Source organism: Eumetopias jubatus, unplaced genomic scaffold (assembly GCF_037043125.1).
Source record: "Eumetopias jubatus isolate StellerSeaLion01/CBP00866 unplaced genomic scaffold, mEumJub1_p1.0 scaffold_9, whole genome shotgun sequence".
Taxonomy (NCBI): domain Eukaryota; kingdom Metazoa; phylum Chordata; class Mammalia; order Carnivora; family Otariidae; genus Eumetopias; species Eumetopias jubatus.
The window spans coordinates 95,523,283-95,538,349 of NW_028274815.1; the positions used below are offsets into that span (position 1 = coordinate 95,523,283).

The window sequence follows — 15,067 nt, forward strand, 5'->3', positions numbered from 1 at the left end:
CTGCTTCTCCTTCTCCCTCTGCCCTTCCCCCTTGCTCATGCTCTCTCTCTCTCTCTCTTAAAATAAATAAAATCTTAAAAAAAAAAAGACACAGAGTAAAGTCCTTGACATGAGTAATCTCAGTGAAACTTCACAACACCCTCATGTAGGAAGTATTAATATTATTCCTATTTTACAAAGGAAGAAACCCAGATTTAGAGAAGTTAATTAACATATCCTGCATCTGTCTGGTTTAAGAATGGAAACACTTTACCTGCAAAGATACCCATGGATGTAGGAAGACCTCATTAAATACCAAAGTCTGAGATTACCTAATTTCACCTCATGAAGAACCTGATACAGACAATATTTAAAAATCAATTTTTATTATTTCATATGGCTAGAAATAATTTAAGTAAGTTAAAAATGACTACTTGCAGTAGACCTGTACTATATAATAATTTGTCAAAGACACAAACACAAAAGCACTAATTGGTGGGATTAAAACTTAAAAGCATAAAGAACTTCTCAAGTTATTGACTTGAAAAAACACATTATATTTTGAAGTGTGTGTGTGTGTGTGTGTGTGTCTGTGTGTGTAAATTGCTGAAATACTATCAATTATTTCACAATGAACATTCTTAAGGCAGGCATTCTGAATTTAAGGAAGCTTAAGCTGCAGGGCCACCATCTCTGTCTACACCTGTGCACTTTTGGCCATCTGTGCTCACAGATGAGTGCACCAGGTATGATCAACCATGGAAACTATACCTTAAAGGGAACTGGAGAAGGAGACATAAAATAAGCCATCTAGTTCCATCACTCCTCAAAAGGCACAGTGGTATAGAAGGCATGGATGTAATTGCTGAAGTGTTCCTGTGATAGCCACTATACCTTGACTTCCTTTAATGCTTAGCTCTTCCGGTGGCTGCAGAACATCATCGGGGTGTGGGATGCAGAGTCCGTGGAAGGGCCCCAGGTCAAAGCACTCATGCAGGAGCTGCATATTTACTCTTGAGCACACACTCATGAACCCGACAGCTACACCTTCCACCTGAAACATCCAAAACATCTCGTTACTCTATCAGACCCCAAATGAATTCTCATCATGAAACTTCCAGGAGCCCACAGCATGCGGGTGGTTAGTAGCTTGGCAGGCACTTTGAGATATTTAAGGGAGGGAGGAATATTTTCCTTCAGAAGCTCTAGTGTCCAGTACCATGCATGGCACACACAACATGCTCCAAAATATGTCCAGTGGATGACCAGTGTGAACAGTCCTAGAAGTGGATACATAACTTAGGGAAGTTGCTAGAGTTCTAGAGGGAAAGAACATGTGTCCTCTTTGCCCAGACCTGCCCCATATCCTTCTATTATCCCACGGGAAGGCCAGCCTTCCTGTCCACTTTCTTCCCCTCCACCATGCACAGTCTCAATAAGACCAGTCATCATTCCATCGATTGACCCTGGATTCAGAGATGTTCATGGTCACCTACTCTTTCAGATTGGAACTTTGATTTTCTTGAATTCATTCACTTATTTGATTTGGTGGGGATGTATGAGCGAAGTAAACTGACAACACTTGTTCACCATGTGGGTCTGATTTACAAATACGTCACCTCCTAGCATCCGAACAGATACCTGGTTCTGAACCTCTTAAAACAGTCCCATTAATTTAGGCCTCTGATGAATACACAAGTGGGAAGGTAAGTGGGACAGCGTGACATAATAAGAAATACATGTTTGGTCTTCATCCCTGGTTCCTAAAACACTTGTAATTTCCTGAGAGGAACATCTTTTCTTTTTCCTAATAAGCTCCTTTGGGTAATACCTATGTTTATGCTAATGAGGTGACTCCCGGAGAATGGGAGCTGATTGTCAGGGAAACCAAACATGTGATTGATTAGAGGGTTGGAACTTTTGGCACCTCCTCCTGACCTCTAGAGAGGGAGGAGGGGCTTGAGATTGACTTCAGTCACCAGTAGCCAATGATATAATGAATCGTTAATGGAACCACCATAAAACCCCCTCAACAAGGGGAATCAGGAGTTTCTGGATTGGTAAACACATGGAGATGCTGGGAGAAGACATGCCCAGAGAGGATACAGAAGCTCAGGGCCCTTTCCCCTGCACCTTGCTGTATGCATCCTTTCCATGTAGCTGTTCCTGAGTTGTAGTCTTTATAATAAGCAGGCAATAGTCAAGTGTTTCCCTGAGTTCTGTGAGCCATTCTAACAAATTATCAACCCCTAAGGAGGGGGCTGTGGGAACCCCTGATTCATAGCCAGTCAGTTACAAGTACAGGTGACAACCTGAGACTTATGACTGGCACCTGAAGTGGGGGCAGTCTTGGGGGCCTGAGCCCTTTCCCTGTGAGATCCACACTCACTCCAGGTAGTATCAGCACTGAATCGCAGGACACCCAGTTGGTCTAGGGAGCTGAAAATTTGGTTGGTGTAAGCAAAACCCTACACATTTGGTGTCAGAAGTGTCAGAAGTCAAGAAAACAAGTTATCTTCTAATGAGTAATTAGCCGATCACACCTATTCTTGGTAGTGATACAAATGAACAAAATTTAACTCTGTCATAGTCCACACTGACAGGTATCTATGATTGAAATTCTTTATGATGTTCCTTCAATAATTCTGCATATCATTCTTCCCTGCAAGGAAAGCATTTAAAATTTTAAAAGAGAGCAAGAAAGAATGCATAGTTCTGTAGTTAACTAATCTTCCTGTGGTAATTATTGTGCAATATATATATACTTGAGTGTGTGTGTGTATATATGTATATATATGTAATATATATGATATGTATGTATATACATACATATCATATATATATCAAATTGCTACATTGTAAACCTTAAACTTATACAATGTTATACAATTATATTTCACTAAAATTAGAAAAGAGAGAAAACTAAATTGTACATAAATAACTCCTCGTATTAATTATAACTTGAGTTTTAAGCAAATTCTGGTTGACTGATTTGACTGCAGCTCCTGTTAGAAACCAGCTTTACTAGATCCTATTCCTCAAGTGTTCATGCTGTATTTCTTGAGACAACCACCCTGTACAGGAAGCAAAAGAACTCATCATCGGCATTCCCTAGTCCCAAGAATGCAGTAGCATCCCATAAATGTCAGTCAGAGAAAATGGTTAATATTTGAACCTACTAAAGCACAAAATTAAGCTACAACAATACTCAGTCTTTTATATGACACATAGAAAAATTGGGCATTAAAGTATTTGTTCTCAAATGTGCCTTCTAGTCGAAAGTCATTTGTTTTCAAACATGTGTTTGAAAAATAAATGTGAGACTCCCTTTGTTTTCTTCCTAATGCTGGAATACAAGAGGAATTCTTAAAAATTAATTTTTCCATGCGTACTCTTTTCTTTACAGCCCCCCACCCCACAACGATACTAGCTGTACAAGGCTGGATTTACACAGCTGTTTTATAAAGCCACCGGCACTTTAATAAAAGTCCAAAATAAACATTTTAATTTTTTTTCCAAATAACAAGTGATTGTTTGTCTTGTTTGCACTCATGAACAAAGGCTGCGTAGCCACAGTTGTCTGGCTTCTCTGTAATTTTAGGCCCAAGACTCAGCAGACGCTGATTAACCAATCCATCTACCATATGTGCAGAAAGAGACGGCCAGCCTCACTCTCGGCAGGAAAAATTGGCATCCATCTTGGTTCACATGGAGATGTCCTTCTAAGCTACAGCCACGCTGGCGCAACGAAACTTCGATGGCCTGAAATACCTTTTGCTGGCTTCATGGCGAGCTGCATGTGCATGATAAGAATGTATTATTTATAAGACCGCTGTTAGTAATGAGCTATTACACTAATGGCTCATTGTGTTTGGAATTTGATTTCAAATGGCATGGATCACACATTCTGATGAAAATGAGAAAAAACATGTTTTGCCATTAGGAACAAAGATGTAACGTTCTCCAATTCCACAACCTGTTATATTCCCGTCATTCATCCTCGGTTGTGACAATTCACAAAAGTTCACAATTATGAACTGCAACAGAGCAAGGACATATTGTGGAAATGTCTGCTTTTCCCTTTGAGTTTCTTTCAAATAACTATTCTGATTTGAGAAACACCATTCTGAAATATGAATTTGTGGGAGTATTCAAATTCAAATCTTTGTGTGTGTGTATGTTTTCTGGAAAAATAGATTCAGTGAACTTCCTTTACTTGAACAATGAAAAGGCATTGATTGTTGACTGCTATCTATCCTCTAGGCAACAGAGATAACTTTCCACCACAAAGGTGTCTTCCATTATCTTATACTAAGAGAGAAAAACTGAAAGTTCTGCTTATTGTTCTTGTTTTTCCTGGGAGGATATACATTAGGATACATAAAGCTCTGGTTGCTAGAAATCCCTACATGCAGTGGCCTTGTCTTCAAACACAGGCCCATTTAGAGACATGTGTGCCCTGTATCATTCATGCTTCCTTCTAAAAAGCCCTACAGTCACTCATCCCTTATGGGTGACCATACTCCATAATGAGGGTGCTCTTACTGTGACCACTGCCAGCTTTGATCCCCTCTGCCTCATGCCAACAGCAGGGCTGAGTTGGCAGGCTCTGCCCACCCGCAGGTCAGTGGTGCCTGTTCGGACCACTGCTGCCCATGCTGTGGACGATGCCAAAGCAGACGCTCTGCCCATCTGTCTCTAGGAGCCGCCCTTGGCCTCTAACCACCCTTCCCCAAAATCTCAGTTTGGAGTAAACACCAGATGTCAAGGTAAGCCAGGATAAAGTTATGAAAAGCAACTTGCGCAGCAAAGTGATGACTCAAAATTCCTCCCAAGTAGCTATCAAGCCAAAGAAAGCCTGCACAGTTAAAAACCTTTAACTAGTCAAGAGTTTCCTACTTGGCACGGGCATAGATCCCAGGCTTTCTATGTGCATGGCCTGTAACTACCATGGGCCGGTGTGGGAAGAGACAGATCTGATGCACTCTGTTCTGTGATCTCTGGTCAACTGCAGTCACCTGTAAGCATGGCATGTTGCCCATAAATGCTTAATCAGCAACTGGGGTGGGGAAAACCCTGATTTAGCAATGTGCCAATCTCTGTGGTGTAAATATTCCCACCGTGGCCAATTTTAAGCTACCAATGTGATGTTACTGAATGGGGAGTTGGGAAGGGATGCCCAGTAGCCACTATTATATAGTATTTCCACTAGAGAGACGATAGACATAAATAATCTCAAGAGCAAAGATAATAATAAAATAATTAGGAAGTGATGAGTGTTGAGCATTAACTTTGTTTTCTACCGTGACTGCACTGCAAGTTTATATAATTTAATTTTTAATAATGGCTGTGTTTAACAACCAGCTTGCAAAGTTCCTGAGGATTGAACACTTGGTTCTTGTGAGGCAAAATGAACTAGTTCCCACATACCACTGTCTGCAGGGCCAGCCAAAGAAAGTCCAGGTGGTTGGGAAAAGGGTCCGGGAGGCAGGTGGGAGGGGAGTGACAGCACTGATCTTGAACGTAAGAGGTTTAAGAAACCAGATACAGCTCAGTAGAAACTGGAGATGTGCTCCCAAGTCCTGGACTGGCTTCCCCTCTGTTAAGGAGGTCCTGCTTCTGCCCTTCCATTTAAAGATTGAAGTCCATGGTCGCTTCTCCACAGAATGTGAAGTGTCTGATGTCTGAGGTAACATGGCCTCTCAGAAACTGGGCTGGACTCCATTTGCCTCTTTAGAGACACCAAAAGATCCTTGCAGTGCTGGGACTGCAATTTTCAGCCTGCAACTTCCTCCGATGTTACATGCACTGAAAAATGTGTAACATGTGACTAGAGAGGAAGATACGTAGAGGTAGTCACTGCAGCTGCTCTTCATAAGCACTAACACAAGTGATTTGGGTTGAAACTGTCACCTTAAAAACAAAGAATTAAAAGCATTCTCCAGAGTGACATCAGCTTGATGGCGGCATAAAGATGTCCATCATTGTTGTCCCTGAGCTCAACAGCAAACATTCAGCATCCAGCCATGAACAAAAGGGCCTCTGAGGGAGCTGTGGCATCCAGTACCATACACCAAGGGACCTGGAAGAGTTTTGCCAACTGTGCATGAGGAAATAGGCAGACACACCTCGGTCTTGACTATGAATCCTAAAGAGGACTGGGTCCAGCTTGTCTTGGCCATGGTCCAGAAGCCCTTGGAGAATACAGACTTAGATAATCATTTACAGAGGAGAGAGTCTTTGTAAAAAGTACAGTTTCCAGAGAAGTTCTAGGACTCCACTGGAGCAAAAAAAAAGTATGAGTTTGGATGCACTGAAGTGAATGAGAGGAACAGTCTGGCTTTACCCATCTCACCCACCCCCCAATGAGGCACTGCTTAGGGCAAGATTTCTTGGCCCATGATTTATCAATGGGGAAAAGGGAAAGTGTGTGTGAGCGCCCAGCTTCCCCGCCTGTGATGGATTCTTCCAAAGAGGCCCATTTCTTTTTCATCTCATCCAGAGTACTTAATTGGAAGCTCTATGACTTGGGGAGTGGAAAGAGTCTAGGAAAAGCAGCGAATAGTACTCTTGGAGGGCAATAAATGGACCTGATTCCTCACTGCATTGTGGATTGCATCAGGAAGCCTGCCCACAAACTGCTGGAAATATCTTCCCCCATGAAATCCTTCAACTGGCCCACAAGTACTGCCAGCAACCTGTGTGCCTTACCCACACATCATCCCACCCCGTGGCCAGCTCCTGTGCACACTCCCAACAAAACCATGAGCAGGCTTTAGCAGACAGTTAGTGAGGACTGCAGAAAATCAGTCTGAGCACCTACCCTTAGAGACACCAAAGGATCTTTGGGAAAATAAAAGAGGTTGTCTTTTTGAGCACCTACCTTTGGGAAAATAAAAGAGGTTGTCGGCACACGGCCTGGTGCTTTGTAAGATCCAGAGAATGCGTACGAGCTTAAGAAGTCTGCCACAAGAGGGAACAAGAAAGGTGGAGCAGATTTATCCATCGAAGATCTGAGAACCCCTCAGGATCTCTAGCAGGGCTGACAGAGGTATGTCTCCTCTGAAGAAAGTAAAGACTGGAGGGGGTAACTGCTACTTCAAATGTGAAGACAGTAATGAAAAACTCCAAGAAACATGAGAAAATCAAGAAAATGACATCAGCAAAAGATCACAATAATTTTCCTGTAACTAAAACCAAAGACATGGAGATCTCTAACTTACCAGATAAAGAATTCAAGATAGCAGGGGCGCCTGGGTGGCTCAGTCAGTTAAGCGCCTGACTCTTGACTTCAGCTCAGGTCATGATCTCAGGGTTGTAAGATCAAGCCCCATGTTGGGCTCCACGCTGGGCATGGGGCCTGCTTGGGATTCTCTCTCTCCTTTGCTCTCTGCCCCTCCCCCACCATTCACGTTCTCTCTCTCTTTCAAAAAGAAAAGAAAAGAAAGACCCAACTATATGCTGCCTAAAAGAGATTCACTTCAGCTTTAAGAAAACACATAGGCTCAAAGTGAAGAGAAGGAAAAAGATACTCCATGCAAGTAGAAACCAAAAAAGACTTTAAGCCAAAAACAGAAACAAGAGACAAAGAAGGTCATTATATCAATGATAAAGGGGTCAATTTGTCAAGAAGATATAACAATCCTAAATATATACAAACTCAATATCAGACCACCTAAATATATCAAGCAAATACTAAAAGATATGAAGGGAGAAACAGACAATACAATAATAGAAGGGGACTTCAATACCCCTACTTTCAACAATGGATAGAACATCCAAGATAGAAAATCTACAAGGAAATGTTGGACTTGAACTTTACTTTAGACCAATGGACCTAACAGACATGCACAGAACATACCATCCAATGGCAGTAGACTATACATTCTTTTTTTTTTTTTCTAAAGATTTTATTTATTTATTTGACAGAGAGAGACACAGTGAGAAAAGGAACACAAGCAGGGAGAGTGGCAGAGGGAGAAGCAGGCTTCCCGCCGAGCAAGGAGCCCGATGTGGGGCTCGATCCCAGGACGCTGGGATCATGACCTGAGCCGAAGGCAGACACTTAACGACTGAGCCACCCAGGTGCCCCCTAGACTATACATTCTTCTCCAGCATACATAGAACATTCTCCAGGATAGATCATATATTAGGCCACAAAACAAGTCTTAGCAAATTTAAGAAGACTGAAATCATACCAAGTATCTTTTCTGACCATATGTTATAAAACTAAAAATCAGTAACAGCAGGGAACCTGGACAATTCACAAATATGTGGGGAAAAAAATTCCTGAACAACCATGGAGTTGTTCCAAAGAAGAAATCAAAAATGAAACAAAAAATATCTTCAAACAAACAGAAATGGAAAGACAAAATACCAAAACCTATGGGATGTTGAGAAAGCAGTTCTACAATTCAAACATATGGGAGGGGGGGAAAAAAAAGGAGAGAGGGAAACAAACCATAAGAGACTCTTTTTTTTTTTTAAGATTTTATTTACTTATTTGACACAGACAAAGACAGCGAGAGCAGGAACACAAGCAGGGGGGAGTGGGAGAGGGAGAAGCAGGCTTCCCGCTGAGCAGTGAGCCCAATGTGGGACTCGATCCCAGGACTCTGGGATCATGACCTGAGCCGAAGGCAGCCGCTTAACAACTGAGCCACCCAGGTGCCCAACAGGCTCTTAATGATAGAGAACAAACTGAGGGTTGATAGAGGGAGGTGGGTGGAGGATGGGCTAGATGGGTGATGGGTATTAAGAAGGGCACTTGTGATGAGCACTGGGTGTTGTATGTAAGTGAGGAACCACTGAATTCTGTTCCTGAAACCAGTATTTCACTTTTGTTAACTAAAATTCAAATAAAAATTAAAAAAAGAAGAAAAAGCAGTTCTAGGAGGTAAATTTATAGCAATAAATGCCTACATCAAGGAAAAAAAGATCTCAAATAAACAAATTTACATTTCAAGGAACTTGGAAAAGGAGATCAAATTAAGCCCAAAGTTAGCAGAAGGTAGGAAATACAAAGATGAGAGCAGAAATAAATGAAATAGAAAAACAGTACAAAAAGTTCAATGAAACCAAGAGTTGATTTTTGAAAAGATAAACAAAATTGACAAAAAGAGGACTCAAAATCAGAAATGAAAAAGGAGACATTACATCTGGTAACGTAGAAATACAAAGGATCATAAGCAACTACTATGAACATTTGTATGGCAACAAATTGAACAACCTAGGATAAATGGATAAATTCCTAAAAACACACAACCTACCGAGACTGAAACATGAAGAAATAGAGACTATGAACAGATGAATAACAAGTAAAGGGAATGAATCAGCAATCAAAAACCTCCTGCCAAAGAAAAGCCCCAGACTAGATGGTTTCACTGGTAAATTCTACCAAACATTTAAAGAATTGACACCAATCCTTCTCAAACTCTTCCAAAAATTGAATATTTTATGAGGCCAGCATTACTCTGACACCAAAGCCAGATAAGGACATTACAAGAAAAGTATAGACCAATATCCCTGATGAATACTGACACAAAATTCTCAACAAAATATTAGCAAAGTGAATTCAACAGCACATTAAAAGGATCATACACCGTGATCAAGCAGGATTTATCCCTGTGATGCAAGGATGGTTCAATATACACAAATCAATAAAAGTGATAAACCACATTAATAGAAAAATAAAAATCATATGATCATCTCAATAGATGCAGAGAAAGCATATAACAAAATATCACGTCCCTTCATGAGAAGAATGCTCAATAAATAGGCTATAGTAGAAAAAATATTTTAATTAAATAAAGGCCATTTACGACAAGCCCACAGCACATCATGCTCAACAGTGAATGGCTGAAAGCTTTTCCTCTAAGATCAGCAGCGGGACAAGGGTGCCCACTCTCACCACTCCTATTCAACAGAGGACTGGAAGTCCTAGCCAAAGAAATCAGGCAAGAAAAGGAAGTAGTAAAGTAGTAAAAGTATCTGTGTTTGAAAATGATATATGATCTTACATATAGAAAATCCTAAAGAATCCAACAAAAAACTGTTAGAACTGATAAATGAATTCAGTAAAGTTGCACGATACAAAACCAACATACGGAAATCAGTTGCATTTCTATACACTAACAATGAAATACCTGAAAAAGAAATAAAGAAAACAATCCTATCAATAGTATCAAAAACAACTGGATTAGAAGAATTAACATTGTTAAAATGTTCATACTACCCAAAGCCATCTCTAGATTCAGTGCAATCCCTATCAAAACTCCAATGGCATTTTTCATAGAAATAGAACAAACTATCCTAAGATTCGTATGGAACCACAAAAGACACCAAAAGAACAAAGCTGGAAGGGCACCTGGGTGGCTCAGTCGATTAAGTGACTGACTCTTGATTTTGGCTCAGGTCTTGAGCTCTAGGTCATGAGATCTAGCCCCAAGTCAGGCTCCGTGCTCAGCAGAGAGTCTGGCTTGAGTTTCTTTCCCTCTCCCTGTGCCCCTCCCCCTGTTCTCTCTCTCGAATAAATAGGGGTGCCTGGGTGGCACAGTTAAGTGTCTGACTCTTGGTTTCAGCTCAGGTCGTGATCTCAGGGTCCTGAGATGGAGGTACATGTCAGCTCCACTCTTAGCACTAAGTCTGCATGAGATTCTCTCTCCCTCTCCTTGCCCTTCTGACTTGTGCTCTCTCTAAAATAAATTTTAAAAAATCTTTTTAAAAAATTTAAATAAATAAATCTTTAAAAAAAGAACAAAGGTGGAAGCATCACACTTTATCTTTAAAAAAAGAACAAAGGTGGAGGTATCACACTTTGATTTCAAATCATATTACAAAGTTACAATAATCAAAACAGTACAGTACTAAGATAAAAGCAGACACAGAAACCAGTGGAACAGAATCAAGAGCCCAGAAATAAACACCTGCATATATGAGCAACTAATATTTAACAAGGGAGCCAAGAATACTCAATGGGAAAATGACTGTCTCTTCAATAAACAGTACTGGGAAAACTGATATCCACATATAGAAGAGTGAAATTGGACTCCATCTCACACCACTCACAAAAATTAACTCAAAATGGACTAAAGACTTAAACATAAGACTTGAAACTGTATCACTACTGGAAGAAAATGTAGGGAGAAGAAGCTCCTTGACATTGTTCTTGGCAACCATTTTTTTGATATGACACCAAAATCACAAGCAACAAAAGCAAAAATTAATAAGAAAGATGACACCAAACTAAAAAGTTTCTGCACAGCAAAAGGAACAATCAACACAATGAAAAAGCAATCTACAGAATGGGAGAAAGTATTTGTAAACCATATACTGGAATATTAGATAGGGGGTTGATATCCAAAATGCATAAAGAACTCCTACAACTCAACAGGGAAAAAAAGATCCAATTTAAAAATGGGCAGAGAATCTGAATAGACATTTTTTCCAAAGAATACATACAAATGATCAGCAGGTATATGAAAAGATGCTCAACTTCACCAGTCATTAGGAGATGAAAATCAAAACCACAATGAGATATTTCCTTACATCTGTTAGAATGGTTATCATCCACAAAGACAAGAGATAACAATTCACTGGCAAGAATGTGGAGAAAAAGTAACCCTTATGGGGCCCCTGGCTGGCTCAGTTGGTAGAGCATGCAACACTTAATCTCGGGGGTTGTGAGTTCAAGCCCCATGTTGGGTGTAGCGATTACTTAAAAAACAAAATCTTTTTTTAAAAAAAGTAACCCTTGGGGCACCTGGGTGGCTCAGTCGTTAAGCATCTGCCTTCGGCCCAGGTCATGATCCCTGGGATTGCGGGATTGAGCCCCGCATCAGGCTCCCTGCTCAGCGGGAAGTCTGCTTCTCCCTCTCCCATTCCCCCTGCTTGTGTTCCCTCTATCTCTGTGTCTTTCTCTGTCAAATAAAAAAAAAAAAAATCTTAAAAAAAAAAAGTAACCCTCATGTGCTGTTCATAGGAATGTAATTTGCTATAGCCAGTATGGAAAACAGTATGGATGTTTCTCAAAATATTAAAAATAGAACTGCCATATGACCTAGCAATACTACTTTTGGTTGTATATCCAAAAGAAACAAAAACAGGATCTCGAACAGATATTTGCACTCCCATGTTCATGGCTATTCTTAATAGCCAACATATGGAAACAATCTAAGTGTCCTTCAACAGATGAGTTAATTTAAAATGTGGTATATATGCATACAATAGAATATTATTCAGCCACGAGAAAAGAAGGAAATCCTGCCATTTGCAACAACATGGATGGTCCATGATGGCATTATGCTAAGCAAAATAAGTCAGAGAAAGGCAAATATTATATGATATCACTTATATGTGGAATCTAAAAAAGAACACATAGAAGTAAAATTATGGTTACCAGGGATTGGGAGGCGAGTGAAAGGGGGGGATGTTGGTCAAAGGGCACAAACTTCTAGTTGTACGATGAATAGGTTCTTGGGATCTAATGTACAACATGGTGATTTTAGTTAACAATATTGTATTAGATACTCGAAAGTTGCTAAAAGAATGGATCTTAAACATTCTTACCACAAAAAGGTACTGGTAATTATGTGATGTGATGGAGGTATTAGCTAATGCTATGGTGGAATCATTTTACAATATATAAATGTACCAAATCAACATGGTGTACACCTTAAACTTACACAATCATATATGTCAATTATATCGCAATAAAGCTGGAACAAATAAAAGCCTTCTCTAAAAAACAAAGGCCTGACTAAACCAGATTGTCCATTTTGGTCATTAAAAGGCCTGACTGGGGTCTTCATGAATCACTACTTCTCAGTAGTTTTGTCTCATCATGTAAAGACATAGTTTTCAAAATGGTGCTGCTGGGCCCAAATATTCCTTGACTCTTCCTTTATTCATTAGCCTGAAGCTATAGGTCGAATGAACATATATGAAAGTCCTTAAAGGAGAATGCAAAAACCTAAATATGAAAAAATAAAAATAACCCTTTCAATGAAGAAGAAACAAATATTATGGACTAGGACCTCAGAATCTAATTTTTAGGGCCAGTTCTCACCTTAAGAACCTAATGCCTTTATCTTTCTCAGGTCATCCTGTCCTTCACCACATATGGTTTCGTTTTCCATCATGTAGATAAATGTTTCACCACTTGGACTGCACATTGGAACCATATGGGAGCGTTTTAGAAATGCTGATTATGTCCCACCCTGAAAGACTGATCTACTTGGTCTAAGTATATCCTAGCATCAGGATTTTTAATTGAGATATAATTCACTTACCATAAAAATAAACCTTTAAAGAATATACAATTCAGTAGCTTTTAGTATATTCACAAAGATATACACCTTCAACCACTAATTCCAAAACATTTTCGTCCCCTGGCCACCCCCATAAAAAAATGCCATACCCTTTATTAGTTGTTCCCCATCTACCTCTTTCTCCAGCCACTGATCTATTTTCTGTTTCTATGGACTTGCTCTTTCTAGGCTTTCATATAAATGGGATCATACAATACGCGGTCTTTGAGGTCTGGATGCTTTCACCTGGCATAATGTTTTCAAGGTTCAAACATGTTGTAGCATGCATAATTCTTCATTCCCTTTTATCTCCTAATAATATTCCATTGTATGGCTATACCACCTTTTGTTTATTCATTCATCAGCAGATGGACATGTGGGTTATTTCCACTTTTTGGCTATTATGAATAATACTGCTATGAATGTTTATGTACATGTTTCTGTGTGGACATCTATTTTCAATTTAGGAGTGGAACTGCTGGGCTAAATGTTAATTCTATGTTTCACTTTTTGAGAAAATGCCAGATTGTTTTCTAAAGTGGCTATGCCATATTATAATCCCACCAGCAGTCCAAGAGGGTTCCACTTTCTCCACATCCTCACCAACTCTTGTTATCGTCCCTCTCTTTTATTATAACAATCCTAGCAAGTGTGAAGTGGTATCTCATTGTGGTGTTGGTTTGTATTTCCCTGAGGACTAATGGTGTTGAGCACCATTTCATGAGCTTTTTGGCCATTTGTATATCTCTTTTGGAGAAATGTCTATTCAAATCCTTTGTCCACATTTTATTTAGATGATTTTTCTCTTTATTGCTATATGAGTTCATTATATATTCTGGATACAAGTTCGTGGGCATGGGGATAGTCTAAAAGTCTCCCAAGTGGTTCTCATACAAACTGAGCTTGAGAACCGCTGGTGTAGAACCAAGTCTCAAACAGATCATGTTATCAGAATAAAAGAACTTTTGATTCCAAGTTTCCCAAGAAAAGTAATATTCTTTAAATAGCTCTTACAGTTTTGTCAAAGAGAGAAATCAGTGTATGAAGAATCCCTGAACAATCATCCTAGAAGTAAAACTGCTGAATTCCCACCTTTGAAAGCTTTTCAATAAACTGGCACAAAGCAAAGGTCAAATATCCACTTGAAAAAACAAAACAAAACAAAACTAATTTGTGGTCATCTCTGCCTAAACCTTGGGATTCTATGAAGTATTCAGGTATAGGGCTGGGTACCCAAGGGTTCTATCCATGTTTGTTGATTATTATGATATGCAAAAGGCAACACAGAAATTCATTCTAAATAAGATTATCTTTTTGTCAAAAACAATCTTCAGTCCAAGCTTATATAAACCTCTTTTAAAGGCCTTTACAGAAATTGCCCTCTATATTTCTCATGTGATGCAAAGAGAACATCTTAGCTCACATTTGAATTGCTTTCTTTTCTTGATTCTCAAAACCATCAACAAAAGGCCGACCTTGTGAGGTCCCTATACACAAGTCAACAACAAGTCATTTGGAGGAGAGCTTCAAGCCTTTAAAATAGAGTACATAAATGTGGTTCCTGAACCAGCAGCATCAATATCACCCAGGAACTAGGGAAAAATGCACATTCTCAGGCCCATCCCAGACTTACAAGATCACACTGTGGTGGGTCCCAGGAATCTGTGTTCTAATCACCCCAAGAAGTCATTTCAATGTATGCTCAAGTTTGAGTACTTACTACTTTAAAATATTTTCCTCACATTTCTCATACACACATAAAGCAGATGCCATTGGTCACA

At 39.7% G+C, this 15,067-nt stretch overlaps 1 protein-coding gene across 1 annotated transcript in view; it reads right to left on the reverse strand.

The window, feature by feature from the left end:
• Positions 1 to 15,067, reverse strand: part of CFAP61 (cilia and flagella associated protein 61) — a 294,422-nt gene that overhangs the window by 248,825 nt on the left and 30,530 nt on the right. Inside the window, exon 7 of the mRNA XM_028123773.1 lies at positions 874 to 1,033. Within this exon, the coding sequence (XP_027979574.1) occupies positions 874 to 1,033 (160 nt within the window). The remainder of the gene's footprint in view (positions 1 to 873; positions 1,034 to 15,067) is intronic.